General features: G+C 37.7%; 1 protein-coding gene across 1 annotated transcript in view; it reads right to left on the reverse strand.

Annotated features, from left to right (window-relative positions):
• Positions 1-26,734, reverse strand: part of LEMD3 (LEM domain containing 3) — a 79,627-nt gene that overhangs the window by 12,538 nt on the left and 40,355 nt on the right. Inside the window, exons 2-4 of the mRNA XM_062203291.1 lie at positions 20,077-20,114; positions 15,718-15,784; positions 13,051-13,118 (exon numbers count right to left, since the gene is read on the reverse strand). Coding sequence (XP_062059275.1) covers positions 13,051-13,118; positions 15,718-15,784; positions 20,077-20,114 — 173 coding nt within the window. The remainder of the gene's footprint in view (positions 1-13,050; positions 13,119-15,717; positions 15,785-20,076; positions 20,115-26,734) is intronic.

A 26,734-nucleotide genomic window follows, 5' to 3' on the forward strand; every position in this document is an offset into this window, starting at 1 on the left:
ATTTCAGAGTCTAGCTTATAAACAAGTTTCAGATAATGTAGAAAGAAATCCTCATGTTTACTAATTGAAATTTTATATTTAAAAATTGTAAGAGGCTGCAGACATCAAAAATAGCATTAATAGTCTCATTAATTATCCTTAAAATGTACATAATGGCTTAAACCAACAAAGATGCTTACTACTCTAATAAACTAGGTATGGAGAGGAACAAAGAGCTTAAAATTTACAATTATAAACCAATAATGGTAAGAAAAGACTATCTGTTATAATTTTCTCCCTTTTTATTTTCCTTTCTCAGGTTAATGCCATTTGACATCCACTCACTGGAAAAACAATATCCTTTAAAAAAATTGATAAATTATTTAAAACCTCATTAAAGATTTAATAGGATGCTGAGTGCTTAAATACACTGTTTCACAAATACTCTACACAGTCTATAGAATTCTTCAGTTTGATAAAATGAGAAAAATAATTAAAATTATTTGACAGCAAGATACAGAGAGGGAGTTCTCATCTGCTGGTTCACATCCTAAATGTATACAACACATGAGGCTGAGTGGGGCCAAAGTTGAGAACCAGAAACTCAATCCAGGTCTCCTATATTGGTGGTAGGAATCCAACTACTTCAGCCATCAACTACTGCTTCCAAGGGTGTGCATCAACAGTAAAACCCAGGCTCTATGACATGGAATGCAGACATCCCAAATAGCATCCTAACTGCTAGACCAAATACCCACCCTCAGAATTTCTGTAGAAGTAAAAATTGCATTTTTCTTGCTTATGCTAACTAAATATTTCATGCTAATACTATAATATATATATCACATACCTGATGTTAAAGAGTTTAAGCTGTTTTATTATTCACCGTTTGTAGCTACCTAGAAACTAATAGTAAGGCAGGGGTAGGCCTACTTTTTATTGTAAAGGGCTAGAGAGTAAATATTCTAAGATTTGCAGCCATATACATTTCTAGTTTTGTTTGTTTTTTAAGCAATCTTTTTTTTTTTTTCTTGGACAGGGAGAGTTAGAGAGAGACAAAGACAAAGGTCTTCCTTTTTCTGTTGATTCACCCCCCAAATGGCCGCCACAGCCGATCCCAAGTCAGGAGCCAGGCACTTCTTCCTGGTCTCCCATGCAGGTGCAGGGCCCAAGGACCTGGGCCATCCTCCACTGCCTTCCCGGGCCACAGCAGAGAGCTAGACTGGAAGAGGAGCAATTGGACAGAATCTGGAGCCCCGACCAGGACTAGAACCCGGGGTGCTGGTGCCGCAGGCAACAGATTAGCCAAGTGAGCGGCGGCGATGGCCTTTTAAGCAACTTCTAAAAATATAAACCACTTATCAAGCCATATAAAAATAGGGCTATCAATGGCCAATCCTTGAGGCATGGCAACATCATAAAACATTTTCAAATAACTGATGACAAAAATTCAAGTTTTAAAATTTTTAAGACAGATCTATTACTACCATTATTTATTACTATTTACTTATAGGTCATAGCTCAGTTAACAGATTGCTAGCTGCTTCATATAAATCTTTGAAAGTTCAAAGTATGTTTCCCCAGATCTTAAATCTATTTTAACATGTTATGTGTGCACAGTTCACATACACACAATCACTTACCCTCCACATGTACCTTAGTTTCAAAATAACTGGTCAAAAATGTATATTCTGAAACCCATGTCATTGCCTGGACTTGGACTACAGTTTCAATGTACAAAAATAATGCTGTCTCATGTGAAAGACTCACTTCTTTAAATATACAACAAAACTTTAATTAGGAGAGAATGAGTACTGGTATAGGGAGATGTCCAACAAATATTAAAAACCTAACGTGAGGGGCTGGTGCTGTTGGTAGTAGACTAAGCCTCCATCTGCGGTGCTGATATACCATATGGGCACCGGTTCATGTCCCAAACTCATACCTTCTAATACAATGCTATGCATTTCCTAAATGTTCCACCAGAGGGACCTCTTAACTCTTCACAAATCAAAGTAAGCTTTCTTACCAAAAAGACTACAAAGAGCTCAACAGAAGCACTGGGGAGTTAGAAAACCAATATTTAAGTTATTTAAATGAATTATGTTTATTTAAACTTCCTCTGAAGGAGGAAATGGGACAAATATTCATAAAACCAGAATCAAATATTTTAAATCAGATTCAAGAAATCAAAACATCTCACTGAGGTTCATTCACTCATTTAATGCCACCAAACATTTACTTAAACTTATTGTACTTTAAATGTACTAGAAGTTAGGGCTAAATTACAATATACCTGTAGAAACTAAATGCCTTCTTGGGATCATTTATTTATAATTCCAAAAATGTAGCTGTCTTGGTGGAAATCACAGTAAAAATACATGGAATATACATTTGATCAATCTCTATCAACAGAACACCTACAGTATGCATAATATTATCAATGTTTGATGTCACAATTTTTTACAAATACCTTAACATTTTATTTCAAAATTGTCTTCATGTATAGATATCATTAAAAAATGCACATGGACTACAGATTTTCCATGGAATAGAAGCTGGAAATAAAATTTAAGGGCAATTAGGAGAATTGCTATCACTTTTGTACTGAGGTTTTTCCATGTTTATCCTAGCTAGAACACTGATAAAACGAAATAGCCAGTTTTGGCTTAAGCAACTATGATAAAATCTGTCACTCCAAATTAGGAAGTAATCTGGCAGCTTGTAAAAAAAAAAAAAAATCATCAAAAAAAAAAAAAAAAAAAAAAAGTTTGGGCCCAGCACTACGGCATAGCAGGTTAAGCTGCTCTTTGCAGTGCAGGCATGTCATACAGGCTATGGTTTGAGTCCCAAGTGCTCCAATTCCAATCTAGATCTCTGCTATGGCCTGGGAAAGCAGTAGAAGATGGCCCAACTCCTTGGGCCCCTGCACCCACATGGCAGAAGCAGAAGAAGCTCCTGACTCCTGGCTTCGGATTGGCACGACTCTGACCGTTGTGGCCAATTGGAAAGTGAACCAGCGGATGGAAGACCTTTCTCTCTCTGCCTCTCCTTTCTCTGTGTAGCTCTTTCAAATAAATAAATCTTTATATAAAAAAAAGTAGATTCCAGAGCAAAAATATCTACCAGGGGTGAAGTTTTTCATAATAAAGGGATCAAAAGATCAAGAGAATTTAACAATTGTAAGTGTACCTAAAAGCAGGACTTCAAATTACATGACACAAAAGCTGACAGAACTGCAAGAAGAAATAGACAAATCTGCAATTGTAATTATAAATTATAGACTTCAATACCCCTGCACCTGCGTGGGAGACCTGGAGAAAGTTCCTGGCTCCTGGCTTTGGATTGACGCAACTCTGACCATTGTGGCCACTTGTGGAGTGAACCAGTGGATGAAAGATCGCTCTCTCTTTCTCTGCCTCTCCTTCTCTCTATGTGTAACTCTGACTTTCAAATAAATAAATAAATCTTAAAACAAAAATAGTATTTAGAGGCCTGTGTCGTGATGTAGCAGGTAAAGCTACTGTCTGTCATAATGGCATCACATATAGGCGCTGGTTTGAGGCCCAGCTGTTCTACTTCCTATCCAGTTCCCTCCTTATGTGCCTGAGACACAGCAGAAGATGGCTCTAGTGGCTGGGCCCCTGCTACCCATATAGAAGACCCAGGAAGAAGCTCCTGGCTCAAGGCTTGGGACCAGCCCAACTCAGGCCATTGTGGCCATTTGGGGAGCGAACCAGCAGATGGAAGATCTCTTCCTCTCTCTCTCAATTCTGCCCTTCAAATAAATAAAATAAAATCTTTTTAAAAGTACTATTTAAAAGGTTTTATCTACACCATAAAACTTTAATTTTAGGGGGGAGGGAAGTTATGTTCAGTGCTTTTTTTTTTTTTTTTGGTGGCAGTCCAAAATATATCCATGGCATTGACAAGCTGTAACAGGTTCACAATATTAAAAAACTGAAAATGGGGATTTCAAAAAGAAGAGTTTAACAAACATACATAAATCCAAATGTGTAAGAAGAGTATTAGCATTTTACATAAAATACCTTCATTTAAATATTAAGAAATGTAATTCTTGTAAAAACAAAAATTCTATTAAGCTAAACGTAAAATCCTATCTGAAACATAAAATAATTCTAGAGAAAAGATAAGAAAGTCTCTTAAAGACTGGTCTGCTAATATCTTAAAAAAAAATTAGCTATAAAGTAGTTTCAAACTCAACTTATGTATGGGAGTTTCCAGTAACTTCCTGCTGTTAGTTTTTAGTAGAATTCATCTCTACACCCTACTACTACTACCTGGCTTAAAACCCCAACTTGTCTCAAGCTTGGGTCCTAGTGCCTTCTTTTTATCGTGCCTCATTGCTCCATAGCTGCAATCAAATGGTTAGAAAAGAAAGAGAAGAGATTAACTACTAGTCATCCCTATCTTTTATCCCAGTCCTATCATATTTCTTCAGAAGTTCAAATATAGCACCTCAGTAGATAAGGTTCTCAGGGTTTTTCTGAAAACTAAGTGAATCTTGTTCCAGGACTTTATGACCAACTATAATCTATATCTACGTCATTATGTCTCTAAGATATTTAGCTGGATAAAGAGAAAGCAAAGGGAGCACTGGATTGGATCAGACTTTCCTGCTGCTAGAAGCAAAACCACTTTCAATTATTTCCTAAGGAACCATTTGCTTGTTTTGGATTTCCCACAGGCTATGTATGCCCTTCTTCCAAGAATATTTTATTCCTCTTTATGCCACCTGAATCTAATCCCTTCTTTGTTCCCACCCTACAATTCTTAACAAGATCATTTTTAGTCAAGATCATTAGTCAAGATCATTTTGGGTCTTGATTATTTATCCAATCTATTAGTTAATACACAATCCACAAATTTGAATCCCACAAACATTCTCATCCAGGTTGAAATTGAAAAAGAAGATAACAAGGTTGAGAAATAAAGCTTGAAGAATGTTATTAGAGCTCTGTGCACAGCTGCATTGATTTAATTAATTAGAAAATGCAGAAAGGGGTGAACTTGCTCTGGAAGCTATTGTAATCATCAGGTTCTAAATGTACAAGCACGTGTGTGTGTGTGTGTGTGTATAAGTGAATACTCAAATCTCTCAGTAACTTTGACAATAACTTTTTAAATAGTGTCACTTTCACAAACAGAAACAGGTTCAGAAAAGTTTAGAGATTTTACCTAGATGGCACAGCTTCTACATGACAGTGCCAGAACCTGAATTCAGGTCTAATCTCCATTATATTTTATCATCTTAGCATCTTTTTTGGTATCTCATATAAGTCATGCATTATGTTAAAAACTCAGTGCACTTTCTCTGTTTCCAAAACTTAATTGATGGCCCTAGGACATATATTACATGCTTAATTTTTAAAAAGGGGAGGAGTGACATCAGCAAGATGGCAGAATAGGAAGCCTCCACCCACCTTAGAAACACTGATTCAAAAAATACATGGGCCGGCACCGTGGCTCAACAGGCTAATCCTCCGCCTTGCGGCGCCGGCACATCGGGTTCTAATTCCGGTTGGGGTGCCGGATTCTATCCCGGTTGCCCCTCTTCCAGGCCAGCTCTCTGCTATGGCCCGGGAAGGCAGTGGAGGATGGCCCAAGTGCTTGGGCCCTGCACCCGCATGGGAGACCAGGAGAAGCACCTGGCTCCTGGCTTCGGATCAGCGCAATGCGCCGGCTGCAGCAGCCATTGGAGGGTGAACCAATGGCAAAAAGGAAGACCTTTCTTTCTCTCTCTCTCTCTCTCTCTCTCTCTCCACTCTGTCAAAAAAAAAATAAATAAATAAATAAAATGAAATTTAAAAAAAAAAAAAAAAAAGGAAGCAGGGAAACTCTTAAAAAAAAAAAAATACATGGACCAATCCCTTTTGTCAGCAATCAGTTAAGTGCAAACCATTCAAACACAAACCAGCTATAACAAAGCTGATAGGAAAAGTCATTTGCACTCACTTGCCTGATAGTCCCACCACTCCATAGTTTAGTCCAATCAGGAGGAAGCTCTCAACTCTTGGCTTCTCCTTGGGGAGACATCTACTCTTCACACTTAGGTAGGGGTGGGAGATCAAGGGGCAGCAGGTGTTAGCAGAGTTTTGGTTTCTGTTTTGCTGAATCTAACTACTGACAAGAAAGAGTACCTAGTTTGAGGCTTTTCAGCATAAAATCAACAGTTTGAACTATATGCTTACTGTTGTCCTTCCCTCCACCCAAAGCTTAGCAAAAAGACAGAGGGAGCAAATCCCCAATCTCTGGCTTCTCTCTGGAGAGGAAGAGTTGGAGGATGTAGCCAATGTAGGACCCAGCAAACTTGATGTCTGGAAGCCACTAAGAACTAAAAAACCTAGATGGCTTATGGCAACTCCAGGGACCCTGCAGTAATGCAGACATCACAAGGAATAAAAGATTAAGAGTTCTTGGAAAAATAAAACCAACACAACCTCTCCAACTGGGAACTTAAAGACACAAATGCAGGGGAGACACAACCACAAAAAGCTTTGAGAAGACCACAGGATTTCTCTAAGCAGGGCTATTGAGGAAGGTCTGTAAAGATTGGGAGAAGTGGCTGTTTTTTCCAATATATGAATTCCAGCACAACATATCAGGGCACATGGAAAAAACAAGGAAACATGGCCCAAAGGAACAAAATAAACCTCCAAGAATCTACCCCTAAGAAATGGAGGCATGAGAATTACCTGACAAAGAATTTCTTTTAAAAAACTACCATAAAGTTAATGAGATTAGAAAAACAATGCATGAACCAAGAGAAACTAGAGACAGAAATGTGAAATAATGAAATTAGTATGTTACATAAAACATCTAAATATTAAAAAAGAAACACAGGCCGGTGCTGCGGCTCAATAGGCTAATCCTTCGCCTGTGGCGCCGGATTCTGTCCCAGTTGCTCCTCTTCCAGGCCAGCTCTCTGCTGTGGCTCGGGAAGGCAGTGGAGGATGGCCCAAGTGCTTGGGCCCTGCACCCGCATGGGAGACCAGGAGAAGTACCTGGCTCCTGGCTTCGGATCAGCACAGAGCATCGGCCGTGGCGGCCATTGGGGGGTGAACCAACGGCAAAAGAAAGACCTTTCTCTCTGTCTCTCTCTCTCACTGTCCACTCTGCCTGTTAAAAAAAAAAAAAAAAAAGAAACACATATTTTGGAGCTGAAGAATAACTAAATTGAAAATTTCATCAGACGAGTTCAAGAGTAGACTTGATCAGCAGAAGAATTAGCAAATGTGAAGATAAGTCATCTGAAATTATCTAAACAAGCAAAAAGAAAAAACAATGAGGAATGAAGAAAAGGACTAAGGGACTTAAAGAATGCCATCAAAGCACACCATTATACATTGTAAAAGCACTGTGTAAATCACTTTTAACTGTGGAATGCAATTTAAGAGACAAAATAAAAAAATTATAAAAATATATTCCTGGATACAAAATACAAAAATATGTAATCTGTGACATCCAAACATAAAAGATGAGGAAGACAGAAAAGAGTAAGGATTTTCTATACAACTGAAGTTAAGGAGTTAGCTTAAAATATGGTGACTATAAAAAATTTTATATATGTTCCACAGTAAACACAAAGGAGTAATTCTCCAATCAAAACACAGTGAATGGCTGAGTGAACTTTAAAAAAATAATGCAAATATTTCTGTGTATAAGGAATTCACTTTGGATTTAAGGGCACACACGGGTTAGAAATGAAAGAATAGAAAAAGATATTCCAAGCAACTAGTAACTAAGTATGAATATGGGTAGCCAAACTTAGACAAAACAGACTTAGTAAAAAACTGCCACATGAGACAAGGAAAGAAGGATATTAGACAGTGACAAAAAGGATAATTTACCTGGAAGATACAACTATAAATATGTATGTACCCCACCCATATCAGAGCACTCAGTATGAAACAAGCAATGACAGAACTAAACAACACAGTAATACAGCTAAAGCAGTAAAAAGAGGGAATTTTAGATTGCTAAAAGCAAATATTAAAAAAGATCTCAAATAAACAACTTAATTTGCAATGTTAATGAGTAGAACAAAACTCAAAGCATAAAGAAAAAATAATAAAGATTACAGCAGAAATTTTGACAAATTCTCCCAAAAAATTTAGAGGGAACATTTTCTAAATTCTTTTATGAAATCAGCCTTACCCTGATACCAAGGCTAGACAAAGATGCAAGAAAATTATAGACTCTAACTCTCAATAAATTAAAAAATCCTCAATAAAATAATAGCAAACTGAACTTAACTGTACACTAAAAGTATTGTATATTGGGGTTGGCATTGTAGTGCAGCGGGTGAAGCCAGCCATCCCATAGGAGTGCAGGTTCAAGTCCCGGCTGCTCTACTGTTGACCCAGCACCCTGCTAATGTACCTGGGAAAGCAGCAGAGGATGGCCCAAGTACTTGGGCCCCTGCCACTCATGTGGGAGTCCAACCTGGCCATTTAGGGAATGAATCAATGGATGTAAAATGGGTCTCTCTCTTCTCTGTAACTGTATTTCAAATAAACCTTAAAAAAATTAAAGAACACATAAAGAACCTGCGATGTGACAATTGTTCAATATACAAAAAGCAATCTGTAAGTATACAACGCTAACGTAACAAAGGATAAAAATCACATGATCATCTCAGAAGACACAGACAAGGCATTTGACAAAAATTCAACATGCTCTCGAGTAGAAGGAAATTATTCTATCAACTAAAGGTCATATATAAAAAGCCCTCAGCTAACATCACACTCAGTGGTGAAGAATTCAAAGTTTTTACTCTCAAATCAGGAAGCAGCGAAGGATGCCTGCTCATTATCACTTCTATACAAAATACTAATACAAGTCAGGCCAGATCAACTTAGCAAGAAAAAAAGGTATCCAAATCAGGAAGAAGTAAATTTATCTCTTTTGCAGATGACATCTTAGATGCAGAAAATTCTTTAGATACCACAAGACACTATTAGCATAAATGAATTTGGCAAATTTGTGGGGTAAATCACATACAAAAACCAGTTTTGTTTATAACAGCAACAAAAAGCAACAGAATATTCAGGAAAAAATTAGTCAAGGAGCCGAAAGACTTCTACACTGAAAACTATAAACACTACAGAGAGACATTATAGAACACACAGATAGACTGTCTGTTTATGGATTAGAAGAATTAATTTTGCTACCCAAAATAAAATAAATTCAAACTCTACCAAAAATCCCAGAGATACTTTTGCAGAAACAGAAAAGACAATCTTAAAATTTATATGGAATCACAAAAGGACTTCAGATAGCCAAAACAATCTTGAAGGAAAAAGAATAAAGTTGTAGACCTCAAATTTCCTGACTTCAAAACAGACAACAAAATTACAGTAATCAAAGTAGTATAATATTGGCATAAAGAACATCTATATAGTGGCCAGTACTGTACCCAATACTTGTAACACCAGCATTCCATACCACAGGGCTGATTCAAGTCCTAGCTAATCCACTTCTCATCTAGCTTCTCGCTTCACCTAAGAAGGCAGCTGAATATGGTCCAAGTGCTTGAGCCCCTATTACCAATGAGGGAGATGAGGATGGAGTTCCTGGTTCCTGCCTTCAGTCTGGTCCAACCCTGGCTGTTGAAGTCATCTGAGGAGTAAACCAGCAGATGGAAGTAGAATTCTCTCTCTTGCCCTCTCTCCCACTGTCTGTATCCCTCTCCCTTCTGACGTAGCCTTTCAAATAAATAATAAATAAATCTAAGTCATACAAATGAAACAGAATACAGAGCACAGAAATAAAGCCACTAATACTTGGTCAAACGATTTTCCATAAGCATGCCAAACATATGCAATGGGAAAAGGACAGTCTCCTCAACAGTGCTGAGAGAACTGAATTCATACACACAAAAGAATGAGATTAGACCTTTATCTTACACTGTATAAAAAAAACAAAAACAAAAACAAAAAAACTCCGGCTGGCACCGTGGCTCACTTGGTTAATCCTCTGCCTGCGGCGCCGGCATCCCATATAGGTGCCGGGTTCTAGTCCCGGTTGCTCCTCTTCCAGTCCAGCTCTCTGCTGTGGTCCGGGAGGGCAGTGAAGGATAGCCCAAGTGCTTGGGCCCCTGCACCTGCATGGGGGACCAGGAGGAAGCACCTGGCTCCTGGCTTTGGATTTGCATAGCTCCAGCCATAGCGGCCATTTGGGGGTTAAACCAACAGAAGGAAGACCTTTCTGTCTCTCACACTGTCTACCTCTGTTAAAAAAAAAAAAAAAAAAAAAAAAAAAAGGACAGCGCCACGGCTCAATAGGCTAATCCTCCGCCTGTGGCGCCAGAACACTGGGTTCTAGTCCTGGTCAGGGCGCCGGATTCTGTCCCGGTTGCTCCTCTTCCAGGCCAGCTCTCTGCTGTGGCCCGGGAGTGCAGTGGAGGATGGCCCAAGTCCTTGGGCCCTGCACCCACATGGGAGACCAGGAGAAATACCTGGCTCCTGGCTTCGAATCAGCGCAGTGTGCCAGCTGCAGCAGCCATTGGGGGGTGAACCAACGGCAAAGGAAGACCTTTCTCTCTGTCTCTCTCTCACTGTCCACTCTGCCTGTCAATAAATTAATTAATTAATTAATTAATTTTAAAAAAAGAACCTCAAAAAGGATTAAACATTTAAAATTAAAAGTTCAGAGCAGACAGTCAGTGTGCAGTGAAGCCACCGCCTGAAGCATCTGCAAACCGTATCAGAGTGCCTGAGTTTGGATCTGAGCTCTGCTTCAGATTCCTTTCCTGCTAATGTACACCTTGGAAGGAATTAGGTTATGCCTCAAGTACTAAGGTCTCTGCCACCCACGTGGGAGACCCAAGCTGAGTTTCAGGCTCTTTGCTTAGGTCCAGTCCCAGTTTTTGAATGTATTTGAGGAGTGAACAAACAGTTGGAAGAACTCTCTCCAACTCTCTGATAAAAATGAAAATAACTAAATAAAAACTTAGAAATTGTTAAGACCTGACACTATAAAACTCCTACAAGAAAATATTAGGGAAAAGTTCAATTACATTGGTGTGAACAATGATTTCTTGGATACAATATCAAAAGTAAGATTACATAGCAAAAATAGACAAGTAGGACTTTATCAAACTAAAAGCCTATATGCAGCAAAGAATACAATGAATGGTGTGAAAAGGGGCTTACAGAATGGGAGAAAATTTTAGCAAGCCATACATCTGGCTAAGGGTAAGTTAACACATAAAATAGCTATGGCATTCCCATCACTAAGAAAAGAAATAGCCCAATTAACAAATGTGCAAAGGACTTATACACTATTTCCCCAAAACAGATAGACGAATGACCAACCAATGTATGTTACAAATAGATAATGTATGGAAGATGTTCAACATCATTAATCATTAGGGAAATGCATATCAAAACTACAGTGAGATGTCACTTCTTACCTGATAGGAAAGACATTAAAAACAAAACAAAACAAAACAAAACAACAAGTGTTGGGGTCAGCGCTGTGGAACAACAGTAAAGTCAGCAAATGCTATGCCAGCATCCCATATGGGCACCGGTTTGAATCTCAGCTGTTCCACCTCTGATCCAACTCCCAGCTAATGGCCTGGGAAAAGCAGCAGCAGATGGCCCAAGTGTCTGGACTGCTGCCATCCACATTGGAGACCTGGAAGAAGCTCCTGGCTTAGGCCTGGCTTAGCACTGGTCTTTGCACCATTTGGGGAGTGAACCAGTGGATAGAAGGTATTTCTTTCTTTCTCTTTCTCTCTCTCTTTTCCTCCTCCTTTCTCTGACTTTCAAATAAGTAAATAAATCAGTTTTTAAAAGTATTGAGGATGTAGAGATAATCTGGAATCTTTGTAAACTGCTGGTAAGAAAGTAAATTCAAACAGCTATTAAGGGAAACAGTATGGAGGTTTCTAAAAAATTAAAAATACAATGACCATATGATCCAATAATCCACATCTGGGTATTCACCTAAAAGAATGGAAAGTAGGATCCTAAAGAGGTATTTGCCCTCCTATGTTCATTGCAACATTATTCACTATCACTAAGAGGTAGAAACAATCTAAAAGTCCATCATCAGATTATGGGTTAAGAAAATGTATATATACATACAGTGGTGATATTACTCAGTAAAAAAAAAAAAAAGGAAATACTGTCACATGCTATAGTGAGGATTAATCTTGAAGACATTACGCTGAATGAAATAAGTCACTCCAGAAGAAGAAATACTGCATCATTCTACTTATATGAAGTATCCAGAGAAGCACAAAGTAGAATAGTGGTTGCCAGGGATTACGGAAAGGGAAAAATGAGGAGTTATTGTTTAATGAGTATAGAGCTTCAGTCATTCAAGATGAAAAAAAAATTCTAGAGATGTTAATACATATAAGTATCAATATACTTAATAATGTATTATTAGGGTAGGTTTCATGTTAGATGTTTACCAAAATTAAAAACAAGGGGGATAGGAAATGAAGTGTTTATGATATGACTTGTTCACACTGAACCCATTAAAGGTCAGTTTCTAGAGATAAATCTTGATATTTGCAAGTACTCTTTATGGAATTAACTTTCTTTATGGAATCAACTGACATCAAGCTTTCCAGGATGGTTTTCAAATTCCCAGTTTTAGAAATCAGAATGACATATTTATCCATCAGCAATCTTCTAGGACCTTTGCCTTCCTTTAGGATTTCTCAGACTATTCGCAGTAGTTTAAAAAGTTCATCTTCAAGTTCTCTTAGTACTCTGAGATGAAACTGATCTGGGGCAGAAGATTTGAAATAAATGGTTACATGTTTATTTGCTTTGTTATATACTACTCACCAATGTCCATTTTCCTTGTCCCAATGTCTTTCATGACCTTTGCAAATTAATGTGCATTCTCCCATACAGAATGTTCTAAAACAAACTAAGGCAAAAAAACGTGCAATTCCATTTTCTGTTATCTGCTCATATTGCCTGAAACAGGAGGCCCAAGCTTTTAACATAGTAATCTGACATAAGTAGTAGTAATTTGTATAAATTTTAAGAATACAGCCATTAAAGTTCTAATTTCACTGCTTACTTTTAAATATGCAGCTGCCTCTTGGACAGAAAGTGTTCTTTGACTAGAACTGCCACATTCATGATCACCTGGAAATATTAACATATTATTAATTTTGAGTTAGCACTATGTTAAACGGAAGAAAACAAATATAGTTAATCCAAAATATTCTTACAAATTATACAATTATAGGTTCTATTACTATAATCAGTTAAAAAAAGGTGAACAGTATTACTTTCCTAGAAATGATTCCAGTTCCCATATAATAACCAACTACCCTACATAAACTGCACTTTTAAATGTACTTCAATCTTGATAGGAATATGAATATCTCCTCTTCTCACATTCTCAACTAAATTGTAAGAAGAGGAATTATGTCACATTAGTGCCCACCCATTGATTTGGGTACAGAAGAAGCCCTTCATAGATATGTGTTACTTCTAATGGGCAAAAATTCAGCAAATTCATCAGGTTACATTTAATTCTATTCATGCTATTCTTGGGACTAGTAATTCAAGGATTCAGGTAAGTCTGATTTTATTATTGAATCAAAGCATGAGCATTTTAACAGTATAACTAAACATATGTTTGGCCAAGTATATGCATGTCTAAAAATTGTTTTACCTCAGATAAGTAGAGAAATTAGATAGAAGTCTCTAACCATGATTCGGTTTCTACCAAGCAATGTGCTACATACAAAGGTTTGGAAAGCTGTTTTTCTTTTCTTGTAACTTTGTAAGTAAAGAAATCAGGAGCTGGCACTGTGGCATAGTAGGTTAAGCATCCACCTGAGGTGCTAGCATCCCATATGGGTACCACTTCCGATCCAGCTCATTGCTGATGGCCTGGGAAAGCAGTGGAAGATGACCCAAGTGCTTGAGCCCCTGTACCTGCATAGGAAATCCAGAAGCAGCTCTAGGCTCCTGGCTTTGGATTGGCTCAGCTCTAGTTGTTGTGGTCATCTGGGGAGTGAACCAGCAGATGGAAGACCTCTTTCTCTATCTCTCCCTCTCTCTGTCTGTAACTATACCTCTCAAGTAAATAAATAAATAATTCTTTAAAAAAAAGGAATTCAAAGTTTTTTCTTTTGGCTATGTTATTAGAGGTTTTCATCTTATTGAATTTCAATTTTTTTCCTGGCCTAAGTCTTTCAATTAACTTTTTAAAATTTTTAACATGAAAGTATAATAAAGTAAAATCCTTGACACATTTTTCTATTAAAAGCAATCATGTCCTTATCATTTATGTCCAAGTAGTTAGATGTTAACAGTAGTAATCATAAAAAGGGAAGAAGCACTATGAAATGAACAAGTCTTCAAACTTTACAGTGCATCCTCAGAGATTCAGATTCTACGCATCTAGAGCAAAGGTCAGCAAACTACCACCCATGAGCCAAATCTAGCCTGCTGCTGGCTGTGTAAACAAACTTTTACTAGAATATAGCCAAATTCATTCTTTTATGTATTTATGGCCATTTTCAATCTAGGACAGCAGAATTGAATAATTGTGACAGTTTAGCCTTCAAATCCTAAAAAATTTAGTATTTGGCATGTCCTGGACAAAAGCTTACCAACCCTTGCTTTAGAGAAGGGAATCTGTTTTCAAAAGCACTGCAGATCATTCTGATCTAGAACATAATGAACTACACTTCATAAATCAGTGCTATAGGGGTAGGCGTAGAAGCTTGTGTTAGCAACACAAGAATTCCTATGCTAGTCTATATACTTCAGCTATTTCCAAATGCTACAGTATACCAAATGAATGTTATCACCTTGCATTTTATGAATATGACAGTCAATGCAAAGAAGACTTTTAGTGATAAACACAGAACTGTAAGCCTAAAAAGCTGATCACAATTAAGGATCCAAAGAAAAAAAGATAGGTAAGAGGATGGGGAACTGTCAGCATCCTAAAAAGCTCCATTCAAGCAGAGAGGTTCCAAGTTTACCTACTAAACTTCTACCAATTATCTGGTTTCTACAAAAGAATCTTGCTATATAGAAAAGTTTGAAAAGCTACAATTTTCTTTTCTTGTACTGCTTATTAGAAGAGCATTCTAAGGCTCTTTTTCTCTTAGATTATATGTAAAATAAAAATAACTAAAAAAAAAGTCTCAAAAGTAATTAACAGATAAGCTCGTACTGTGTCTTATAGTTGCTAAAAGTGATACCAATTCATCTATTTATTCTAATCACAGATGTAATGATACCTGAGAGCTCTCAAAGATTTACCAAGAACAGAATGTAAGGAAAAATCAGTGAATCAGGAAAGGAAAATCTAGAAGAATATACACTTTATCCAAGGGAATTATGTCTATTCAACCACCAAAAAAACAAAACAACAACAACAACAACAACAACAAAACACTCCACTTTTGGATTTTAGTTAACCATTTCTTACCCAATCACTTCCTAGTTGATAATTAAGTTTTCAGAATTTCTGTTACTATTAATTCAATAAAGAAAGCTGGCTGACTTTAAAATTATATTGCATGGTATAATATGCACACACATTACATCTAATATATATGGTAGGCAGCAAAAAGACCCTTATTAAAATCAATATATCTATAAGAGTATCCCATAAATATAACCTAGACTTGAAGAGAGACTATTTCTACAGACACAACATGCTATATATGCAAATTAATTTTTCAAAACTTTGAGACAACAAATGTTAAACAATTACCTGCAAGCTGTGCCAATCGATCATGAAGCTTGTATAATGAGCTCATAATAAGATTTTTTTCACTTTCCTAAAATTAAAAGAAGTTAATATGAAATACCAAATTCTAAGAAAAATGTACCAAATAATTATTCAAAAAGAAAATCAGCAAATGAATTTGAAACAATAGAGCTTATCTATCAGAAAAATAAACTTATTTAAATAATGGTCACCATAATTTAAGGAATCTTAATCTAAGGATCTAAATTATCTCTCTAAATATTTTAGTTTCTTGAGGATGATCAAGAAATTGACACCAAGGTTAGTGCTTAAAGACAAGTCTCATACACAATAAACTCCCCCAATCACCAAAGCAATGCTCCGAAACACCCTCTATACAGTGCATGCTTACATATACTGGTCTTACAAGACTACTGTCTTCATTAAGATAGCCCTCCATGTTTTAATCTGACTAAACCACATAAAACTAAGGGAATTAGTATTGACACTTTGGTTGATAATTCATCCTTCTCAAGGTGGCTATATATAAACTTATAAACCATTAAAGGGAAACAAACATTAAATATCTATCTACCAGGAATTCTGTTCTCTTAGCAAAGTGAGAGACCAGCGAAAAAGATTATTCTTGTTCTCAAGGTTAAAAAAAAAAAAGTGTATTAAGTCTATTTTCCAGTTACAAAGAATAATGCAAATACAGAAGCAGAAAAGGGGAGATCCATTTATAGAACAGAAAATATTTGAGGTGGTCTCACAAAAAGAATAGAATTGACTAGCTTTCCAAGGCAGAAGCATGAGCAAGAATGTGAAGGAATGAAAGCATTGGTTATATTTCTTATAAAACCAGTACCCTAGTCTGACTTGGCAAACCACTGGAAAAGTGATTTGAAATTAACTGCCAGAGAGCCCTAGATACCAAGACAGAGAGTTCGACTGCATTCTAAAAATGTGGATAAAGAAAGTGAAACAGACTTGTACAACCAGAATATTACTCTACTATAATATAAAGGGTGGCCTGGAAGCAAAAATAACTGTATGAAAAAAGTACAGAAAGGAGACTATTGCAATGGTATAGTCCTAAGCATATTGCCTCAATTTAAGAGCAATTGCGATTAAGCAATGAGGGAGAGCAAGAAGTAGAGAGGGTAATAGCTTATCACACTATCTGAAATAAATTCATGATTAATCTGGGGATGCTACCTTTATTATTTCCTTTCTTCCTGAAGCATCTAACAAAACAGAATTATTGGATGAATATGACCGTGAAGCACATTTGGGCAAGAAATAAAAGGCTGGAAAATATTTTTGTTTAATGACATACAACTTCATTGATTTGTTTTCATGTTGCATGCTCAGGAAAAGAAGAGAACATATTTGCACACTATGGGTGCAATGTTTTTGTCAGTGCAGCTTTAATCAGTGACACTAGGAAGAAGAAAACTAATCAAAGGCTCTCAGATCCTACCCACCAAAGTCTCTGTGTTTATGGCAGATGGTCCACAGAGGCAAAGTTACTTATTCCTCAGCTGACCATTGCCTTCCAACCCTATTGTCTTCCTCAACTCTATCTCAAATTCTGAATAAAGCATTCCTTATCTTGACATAAGATTAAAAAATCCAAACTGCAAAAACCAGACATCAAAAGAATGAGGGATGAAATTCAAGATCTGAAAGCTATGCATTTGTGATACAATCAACCAAAATCCTTTTTAATAAATATAGTCAACGAGTCCCAATAGTACTGTAGGTTATGAACTTGATAAATAAAACCAAGGTCAACCTGATTAAGCTACAGGATTAACGTAACTGAAAATGTTGAAGCTAAAATAGACTGCCTATCTTCACTCCCCATTTAAAAACAAAATTTGGGGCCAGCGCTGTGGCACAGTGGGTTGATGCCCTTGCCTGAAGCACCGGCATCCCATGTGGGTGCTGGTTTGAGGCCCGGCTGCTCCATTTCCGATCCAGTTCTCTGCTGTGGCCTGGGAGGGCAGTGGAAGATGGCCCAAGTCCTTGGGCCCCTGCATCCGCGTGGGAGACCCGGAAGAAGCTCCTGGCTCCCAGCTTTGGATTAGCGCACCTCCAGCCATTGCGGCCATCTGGTAAGTGAACCAGCAGATGGAAGACCTCTCTAAACCCCGCCCCTCCCCCCTTTCTCTCTCTGCCTCTAAATTCTCTGTGTAACACTGACTTTCAAATAAATAAATAAATCTTTAACAAAAAAAAAAAAAAAAAAATTGAACACTGAGCACCTGTTCCCTAGGACTACATCTTTACAATGGGCTAGATAAGTAAAATAAAAACTAGATGGAACTGGACCTTATAGTGGATTACATACATACTGTTCCCTACTCATATAATGAATTTAAGCATCCAAAGGCTCAATGATAATATATATAAAATATGATGGCCTCAAGTGCTATTCAAATGACTAAATAAAATATGATCTAAATAGGTTTTCATGTTATTAAATGAACAAATCAATTTTAAGAAAAAAAATAGAAAGACTTTGGTTCCGTTATCTTTAGTACCAGTTTCACTGACCTAGCAATACATTTGAAAGTATACAAATCAACTTTTAAAGCTACTTTCTTATTAGTTTACGATTTTATTACATTCTTTTATTCTGAATGCCTTTCAAACTGTCTCCCAGGATTTCAGCTTGAAGTGTGTCTAACAACTGGCTTTCCTAACTGCTGTGCAAACTGGTTAGTGATCCACAAATAAATACATATTTAAAGTAAGCTTTCAAGTAACTTTTCAATAAACAAAAAATAATTTCATATTTTCAATCAGCTACCTTCCATCTATTTTAGTAAGGTCCATACTATCATTTACCAACACATTTTCTAAAGCAAACTTTTATTCTTGGGGGTGAAAAAACAAACCTGTAGGGGGGACTCTACCAAATATACCACCTTTTAATATTTCCTTCTTCTATCCTCAATCAACCTTTTCTCCAAAAACATTTTTAACTCCTTGTATCATGACTTTGATTAAATGATAATGATTTTAAATACTCAGCACAGTGGTTGGCAAGGAATAATTACTTAATATTAAGTGAGCTGAAATTATCTTCATTTTAATTATTATTATTATTATTTAGAGGTTCAGAACTTCAGTTTCTCCCATGGAGAAAATGATACAGAAGTTAGTGTTGAATTTCCAATGTTTAGAAAGATACTGCAGTAAATTTTAATTATGGTGTCATAGCAGCATTATACTTAATATTGCAGGTGATAAAATCAATTTTGTTTAAGACGAATATCACAATGGAATTATATACATATAATTATTTCAAAGTTTCACTGTAACAATCTAATCTATTACTCTGAGAATCTGATTACATATTTTCACACACTTTACTATAAAATAATGTTTTCTATACAGGCCTATACAAACTGTCAGTCTGGATAATAAAGATATTACCAAATAAATATCTTAATCTTCAAAGTGCCTAAAATGATCTTAAATGAAAAAATGTTTTCATGCTAAGTAAAATTTAAGGTTAAAATTATAGGATCTTGGCCGGCGCCGCGGCTCAATAGGCTAATCCTCCGCCTAGCGGCGCCGGCACACCGGGTTCTAGTCCCGGTTGGGGCACCGATCCTGTCCCGGTTGCCCCTCTTCCAGGCCAGCTCTCTGCTGTGGCCCGGGAGTGCAGTGGAGGATGGCCCAAGCCTTTGGGCCCTGCACCCCATGGGAGACCAGGATAAACGCCTGGCTGCTGCCATCGGATCAGCGCGGTGCGCCGGCCGCAGCGCGCTACCGCGGCGGCCATTGGAGGGTGAACCAACGGCAAAAGGAAGACCTTTCTCTCTGTCTCTCTCTCTCACTGTCCACTCTGCCTGTCCAAAAAAAAAAAAAAAAAAAAAAAATTATAGGATCTTTAAAAACAAAAGAAAGCTTAAACAGGTAGCCTAAGGAATGCATCCTTTCTAAATACTTTGTCTTTCTTCTTTCTGGTGGTTGAACAGGCATACCAATGTGCAAAACGTCCCAAAAGAGACAAGATGAAAGCAAAGAGAACAAAAATTGCTAAGGTACCCAACAACTTAAAACAGTAAATTTTTCTTAACTGCAGAACCAGAGCCACAGATGTCATTCTACTTCCATTTTACCTGACAGTTGGCTTTTACATTAAAGTCACAAAACAGTTCAGTTCTCCAGCAAAAAAGTCTGTGTATTTAATTGTGTACAAATATAGTTAAAGAATACTCAGAGTATAAAAATTTACTATTTCAGACTAGAAGAAGCTTAAAAAATTATTTTTAAGTTATTCTATTTTTATCATATAAAACAAAATAGCAGTATTGTCAGTATTATATCATATGACATAAAATATCAGTATTATCTTTTACTTACTTGTATTTTTCCAAATGCTTCATCAAAGGGTTTTTTTACTATCAAGGAAAAGAAAAAGAGAAAACTATTAGCGTCACTTAAGAATAAGAATTAGAATCCACTAACAAGTCCTCTGAGATCCCAGCGCACGTTCTATGCTAAAACTGCATGTAAATATGCAAACAAAATATAACTGATAACAGTAAAGGTTGAGGAAGTCATTTTTCAGACTCACCGTATTGACAATTCTCACTTTGATTTTGAATCATTTAGAGCAGGTGCTCGGGTGTTAGAGGGGCTAAGTCCAAGTCTCAGCTCCACCACTTACTAGCAAGTTCCTCAGAACTAACATCTACTTAGCCTCTTGAAGTCAGTTTCTTCTATAAAGGAGGGATAACAATGATACCTACCTTATAATAGAGCAGTTGTCAGGACTGAATGAGATAAACCATGTAAAATGCTTGACATGGTGTCAAGTACTTAATATGTACTCTACAATACCATTATTATAGTTAATAAATACTATCATTTGTTCCCACCTTAATTTGATTTTTCAAAATATAGACCAAAAGTAGTTAACTATTTGAGGAAATCTATAAGATGCTTTAAAATTGGCTTATTTACAATTCTGACCTCTGATGATTAAGAAAAAACTCACCTTCCTAATCCTTGCTAACATCTGGAAAAGTGGCAAGAAAAAAACACAAAGTAGCTAAGATTTAATCTCAGGATTAAACAACTCCAAATTTTCAATAAAACATTACATTATAAGGAAAGGACCCACTTTCTATGCAAACCCATACTCCAACTCTCCTAAAAAAGATACAAACAAGTTTGTGGATGAATTTATAGGATCTTTCATGGTTATTATTTGAAACTTCTCCTTATCTTTTTACCTTGTTATTACATGCAAAAATACTAAAACTTTCAGATAACTGAAACTTATTTTTATACAGATTGCAAATCAACATAATCCAGGTCATAACTAAGACTAAGATTTTACAAAGTTGTTCACACTGAGCAGGTTTCCTTTTTGAGACGCTTTTCTATTTTTATTTGAGAAAACAGGAAGTCCCATAGGAACAAGGAACTGCCTGATTCTAAGAAAGTTCATGTAAGAGAACAGTTTAACAAGATACAATTTTAAAAAGGAAAAAAATGTATCCTGTTATCAAAAGGTATTTTGTTAATGGATTTTCAGACAACACTTGCTTATACAACATGGTTGTAATGCTGGGAAGGAAAAATTTTTCAATGATAGAAAAAAGTACTCAATGAACAGGAAGAAGACATAATAGAATTAAAATGTTAAAAATTGGAAAATATGGACTTTAAAAAGATACTTTTTAATATAGTTTAATAAAATTATATACTATAAAATTTGCCTTGTGAATTAACTTACAATAAATTGTTAAAATGGCACGGTCTTGTCTGTGGCATGACACATGCTACCATCCTAGGCTCTAGCCCTTGCCACCAGGTGACTAGATGGCCCAACCACAGGTGTCAGCTCCACCCCTACCCTAATGGGATGCCCTGCTCCTACTTCTCTGTATCCCCCCACCCTGCAAAGGTATAACAGGACCTGCTTCCTATACACCTGCTCGCTCTCTTTCTTCTTTGCCCCTTCCCTCCGACCCATCAGGCTTCCCCCACCCAACAATAAACCTTTCCCTTAACTCCATCATTTGGTGTTTTGTGGTGGCCTTACAAACTGGAAAAATACTTTTAAAAATAAAAAGTATTTTTAGTAAGTACTTTAGCAAGTAGTTTATTTGCTCTTTATAAGAATAGTTCTTGAAAACATATTCAATTCTAAAAAAACAGGGTTTAAATGTCTATGAAGAAAAGCCATACTAGCATTACTATATTGGTTGCACGTAAAATTATTTTTCCAGTTCTTCAAATCTCTCTATAAAAGCACAGCTATAAACTATGAATGTTTTACCACTAGACTTCTCTACTTAAAGTTTCTTTTCTTTTCTTTTTTTTAAATTTTCTTTATTTATTTGAAAGGTAGAGTTACAGACAGTGAGAGGCAAGACAGAGAGAAAGGAGGTCTTCTATCCGCTGGTTCACTCCCCAAACCGCCACAACAGCCAGAGCTGGGCAGATCCAAAAAAGGAGTTTATTCCGGGTCTCCCACGGGGTGCAGGGGCCCAAGCACTTGGGCCATCTTCAGCTTTCCCAGGCCATAGCAGAGAGCTGGATCAGAAGAGCAGCCGAGACTAGAACTGGTGCCTATACGGGATGCCAGTGCCACAGGCGGAGGATTAACCTACTGCACCCCGGGCAATGGCCCCTGCAGAGTTTCTTAAAATAGGATGGTGCATTATATGCATTTGTATGCCTGGAGTCACCCATAGTACTGGACATATAATTAGTGCTTGAATAGTGTCAATTGTGATTTTTCCTATTAAGTTCTAAAGGAAGCTGGAGGGGGTACGTTCTGGGCAATTGGGAAGGAGAGGGACTGGATAACACAGAGAAGGCTAAAGAGAATAATAATTCTGATGAAGAACATTACTCTGCACATTGTATCGTTCCAGATTTGTGTCTTATCTAACATATGAAGATAACTGAGACTATAACACATACAAAAAAACCAAGAGAATACTTTCTGCCCACACATCTCCTGTTGAAAAAAATTTCCCCATATGCTTATGATAATCATTACCTATTAAAATAATAGATCTATAAATTAAAAGAAGTAAAATTTACTAATAAGGCTAAGTTTTAGAAGGAAATTCTAGTCAAAAACAACGTATCAAACTTAAAACCCTCTAGTTTCTGTAAACCACTCCTTCTAGTTAGGCAATTGTAGAAATCTTATTTTAAAAACATCCCCCAAGGGGCCGGCACTCTGGCGTAGCAGATTAAAGCCATGGCCTACTGTCGGTTCAAGTCCTGGCTGTTCCACTTCCAATCCAGCTCCCTGCAGCAGTGGAGGATGGCCCAAGTCTTTGGGCTCCTGCACCCATATGGGAGACCCATAAGAAGCTCCTGGCTCCTGGCTTCAGATAAGCTCAGCTCTGGCTATTGCGGTCTAAGTGAACCAGGGGATAGAAGACACTCTGTCTCCCTCTCCCTCGCTCTGTAACTATGTTTCAAATAAATAAAAATAAGTCTTTAAAAAAAAATCCCCCAGCAAAAAATTGCCACTTCATATATTATTCAGTCTCTTTTCTAGGGAGACCTGACAGTGAAGCACAGGTCTTAAACCCTGTCCTCAAGCGATATAATAGTACTTTGAAAGTTATTCTTCCATGGGAAAAGGGGACTTTTAGGTTCCATGGTTAAATTGTTGCCTGGGATACCCACATTCCAACAGGGACTGTCCTGGTTTGAGACCTGGCTCCTCTACTTCTGATCCAGCTTCCTACTAATGCACATCCTAGAAGGCAGCAGATGATGGCTCAAGTACTTGGTTCCCTGCCACCCATATGGGAGACCCAGATGGGGTTCAGGCTCCTGGCTTCAGCCTGGCCATCACCCAGCTACAGGATGGAAGATCTCTCTCTATATAAATCTCTCTCTATACACACACACACACACACACCCATCTTGGCAGTCTGTCGAATAAAATAATTTTTTTAATGATTTATTCTTCCATCCCCTGAAGAGACAACATTAAGCCATTTTTAAACTGTTATTGTCCTGCTTTTTACCCTGCAGCCTCCACAGATTCTCATTACTGCTTGTCTTCAAATTCTCCCACTTTGCCATTTCTTCAATTTACTTGTTCGGATTACTTCAAATCTCAAATAAAGAGTACTTCAAAAAAGTTTATGAGGAACTGAAATAAAAGATCATAGCCTCAAATGTAAAATTTTTCTCTGTAAATGTCTTGAATATTCTTTTTTTTTTCTTTTGCCAGGCAGACTTAGACAGTGAGAGACACACAGAGAGAGTTATAGACAGTGAGAGAGAGACAGAGAGAAAGGTCTTCCTTCAGTTGGTTCACCCCCTAAATGGCCGCTACGGCCGGAGCTGCACCCATCCGAGCCAGGAGCCAGGTGCTTCCTCCTGGTCTCTCATGCTGGTGCAGGGACCCACTTGGGCCATCCTCCACTGCCTTCCTGGACCACAGCAGAGAGCTTGACTGGAAGAGGAGCAACCGGGACTAGTACCCAGCGCCTCAACTGGGACTAGAACCCGGGGTGCTGGCGCCGCAGGTGGAGGATTAGCCAAGTGAGCCACGGCGCCGGCCATTGAATATTCTGACTTTTCTTCTCATTAAATATCTTGACTATAAATATCAATTTCCTAGAATGTTAAATTAGATCCTTCCAAGTCTTCCAAGAATGCCCATCAAATTTTGCTTCAAAGAACTAATTCTTACAATGTGGTACTTACCTAGAAAACATTCATGGTTTATTTTATTTGTTTGAAAGACATAGAAACACTGAAACACAAAGCAAAAATCTTAAAACTGCTGGTCCACTCCCCAAATGCCCCTAACAAGCCAGCACCGGGCCAGGCCAAAGCCAGGAGTCAGCAACTATGAAAAACTCAACGATGAGATTTTTTAGGACCTTGAACATTTCTTTTTTAATTTTTTTTCAACTTTTATTTAATAAATACAAATTTTGAAAGTACAACTTTTGGATTATAGCAGCTTTTCCCCCCATAACCTCCCTCCCACCTGCAACCATCCCATCTCCCACTCCCACCCCATTCTTCATCAAGATTCATTTTCAATTATCTTTATATACAGAAGATCAACTCCGTATATACTAAGTGAAGATTTCAACAGACTGCACCCACACACACAAAGTATAGAGTACTGTTTGAGTAGTAGTAGTGTTACTGTTAATTCGCACAGTACAACACATTAAGGACAGAAATCCTACATGCAGTAGGTACACAGTGATTCCAGTTGTTGATTTAACAATTGACACTCTTATTTATGATGTCAGTAATCACTTGAGGCTCTTGTCATGAGCTGCCAAGGCTATGGAAGCCTTTTGAGTTCACAAACTCAAATCTTATTTAGACAAGGCCACAGTCAAAATGGAAGTTCTCTCCTCCCTTCAGAGAAAGGTACCTCCTTCTTTAATGGCCCGTTCTTTCCACTGGGATCTCACTCACAGAGATCTTTCATTTAGATTTTTTTTTTTTTTTTTTTTTTTTTTTTTTTTGCCAGAGTGTCTTGGCTTTCTATGCCTAAAATACTCTCATGGGCTTTTTAGCCAGATCCAAATGCCTTAAGGGCTGATTCTGAGGCCAGAGTGCTGTTTAGGACATCTGCCATTCTATGAGTCTGCTGTGTATCTGGCTTCCCATGTTGGATTGTTCTCTCCTTTTTAATTCTATCAGTTATTATTAGCAGACACTGTCTTGTTTATGTGATCCCTCTGACACTTAATCCTACCATTATAATCAATTATGAACTGAAACTGATCACTTTGATTAGTAAGATGGCATTGGTACATGCCACCTTGATGGGATTGAATTGGAATTCCCTGGCATGTTTCTAGCTCTACCATTAGGGCTAAGTCCAAGTGAGCATGTGCCAAACTGTATATCTCCTCTCTCACACTCTCTCTTATTCCCACTCTTATATTTAACAGAGATCACTTTTCAGTCAATTTTAAATGCCTAAGAATAATTGTGGGTTAATTAAAGAGTTCAACCAATGGTATTAAGTAGAACAAAAAATTACTAAAAGGAATAAAGCAGTAAGTTGTTCCTCGACAGTCAGGACAAGGACTGATCAAGTCATTGTTTCTCATAGTGTCCGTTTCACTTCTACAGGTTTCCTTTTAGGTGCTCAGTTAGTTGTCACAGATCAGGGAGAACATATGATATTTAGGCCAGCGCCGTAGCTTAACAGGCTAATCCTCCGCCTTGCGGCGCCGGCACACTGGGTTCTAGTCCCGGTTGGGGCGTCGGATTCTGTCCCGGTTGCCCCTCTTCCAGGCCAGCTCTCTGCTATGGCCCGTGAGTGCAGTGTAGGATGGCCCAAGTGCTTGGGCCCTGCACCCGCATGGGAGACCAGGAAAAGAACCTGGCTCCTAGCTTCAGATCAGCACGATGTGCAGGCTGCAGTGGCCATTGGAGGGTGAACCAATGGCAAAGCAAGACCTTTCTCTCTCTCTCTCTCTCTCTCTCTCTCTCTCTCTCACTAGCCACTCTGCCTGTCAAAAAAAAAAAAAAGATATCTGTCCCTTTGTTACTGGCTTATCTCACTCAGCATGATGTGTTCCAGATTCCTCCATTTTGTTGCAAATGACCGGATTTCATTGTTTTTGACTGCTGTATAGTATTCTATAGAGTACATACCCATAATTTCTTTATCCAGTCTTCTGTTGATGGGCATTTAGGTTGATTCCATGTCTTGGCTATCGTAAATTGAGCTGCAATAAACACTGAGGTGCAGACGGCTCTTTTATTTGCCAATTTAATTTCCTTTGGGTAAATTCCAAGGAGTGGGATGGCTGGGTCATGTGGTAGGGCTATATTCATGTTTCTGAGGAATCTCCAAACTGTCTTCCATAGTGGCCTTACCAGTTTGCATTCCGACCAACAGTGGGTTAGTGAGCTTTTTCCCCCACATCCTCGCCAGCATCTGTTGTTAGTTGATTTCTGTATGTAAGCCATTCTAACCGGGGTGAGATGAAACTTCATTGTGATTTTGATTTGCATTTCCCTGATGGCTAGTGATTATGAACATTTT

Source organism: Lepus europaeus, chromosome 10 (assembly GCF_033115175.1).
Source record: "Lepus europaeus isolate LE1 chromosome 10, mLepTim1.pri, whole genome shotgun sequence".
NCBI lineage: Eukaryota > Metazoa > Chordata > Mammalia > Lagomorpha > Leporidae > Lepus > Lepus europaeus.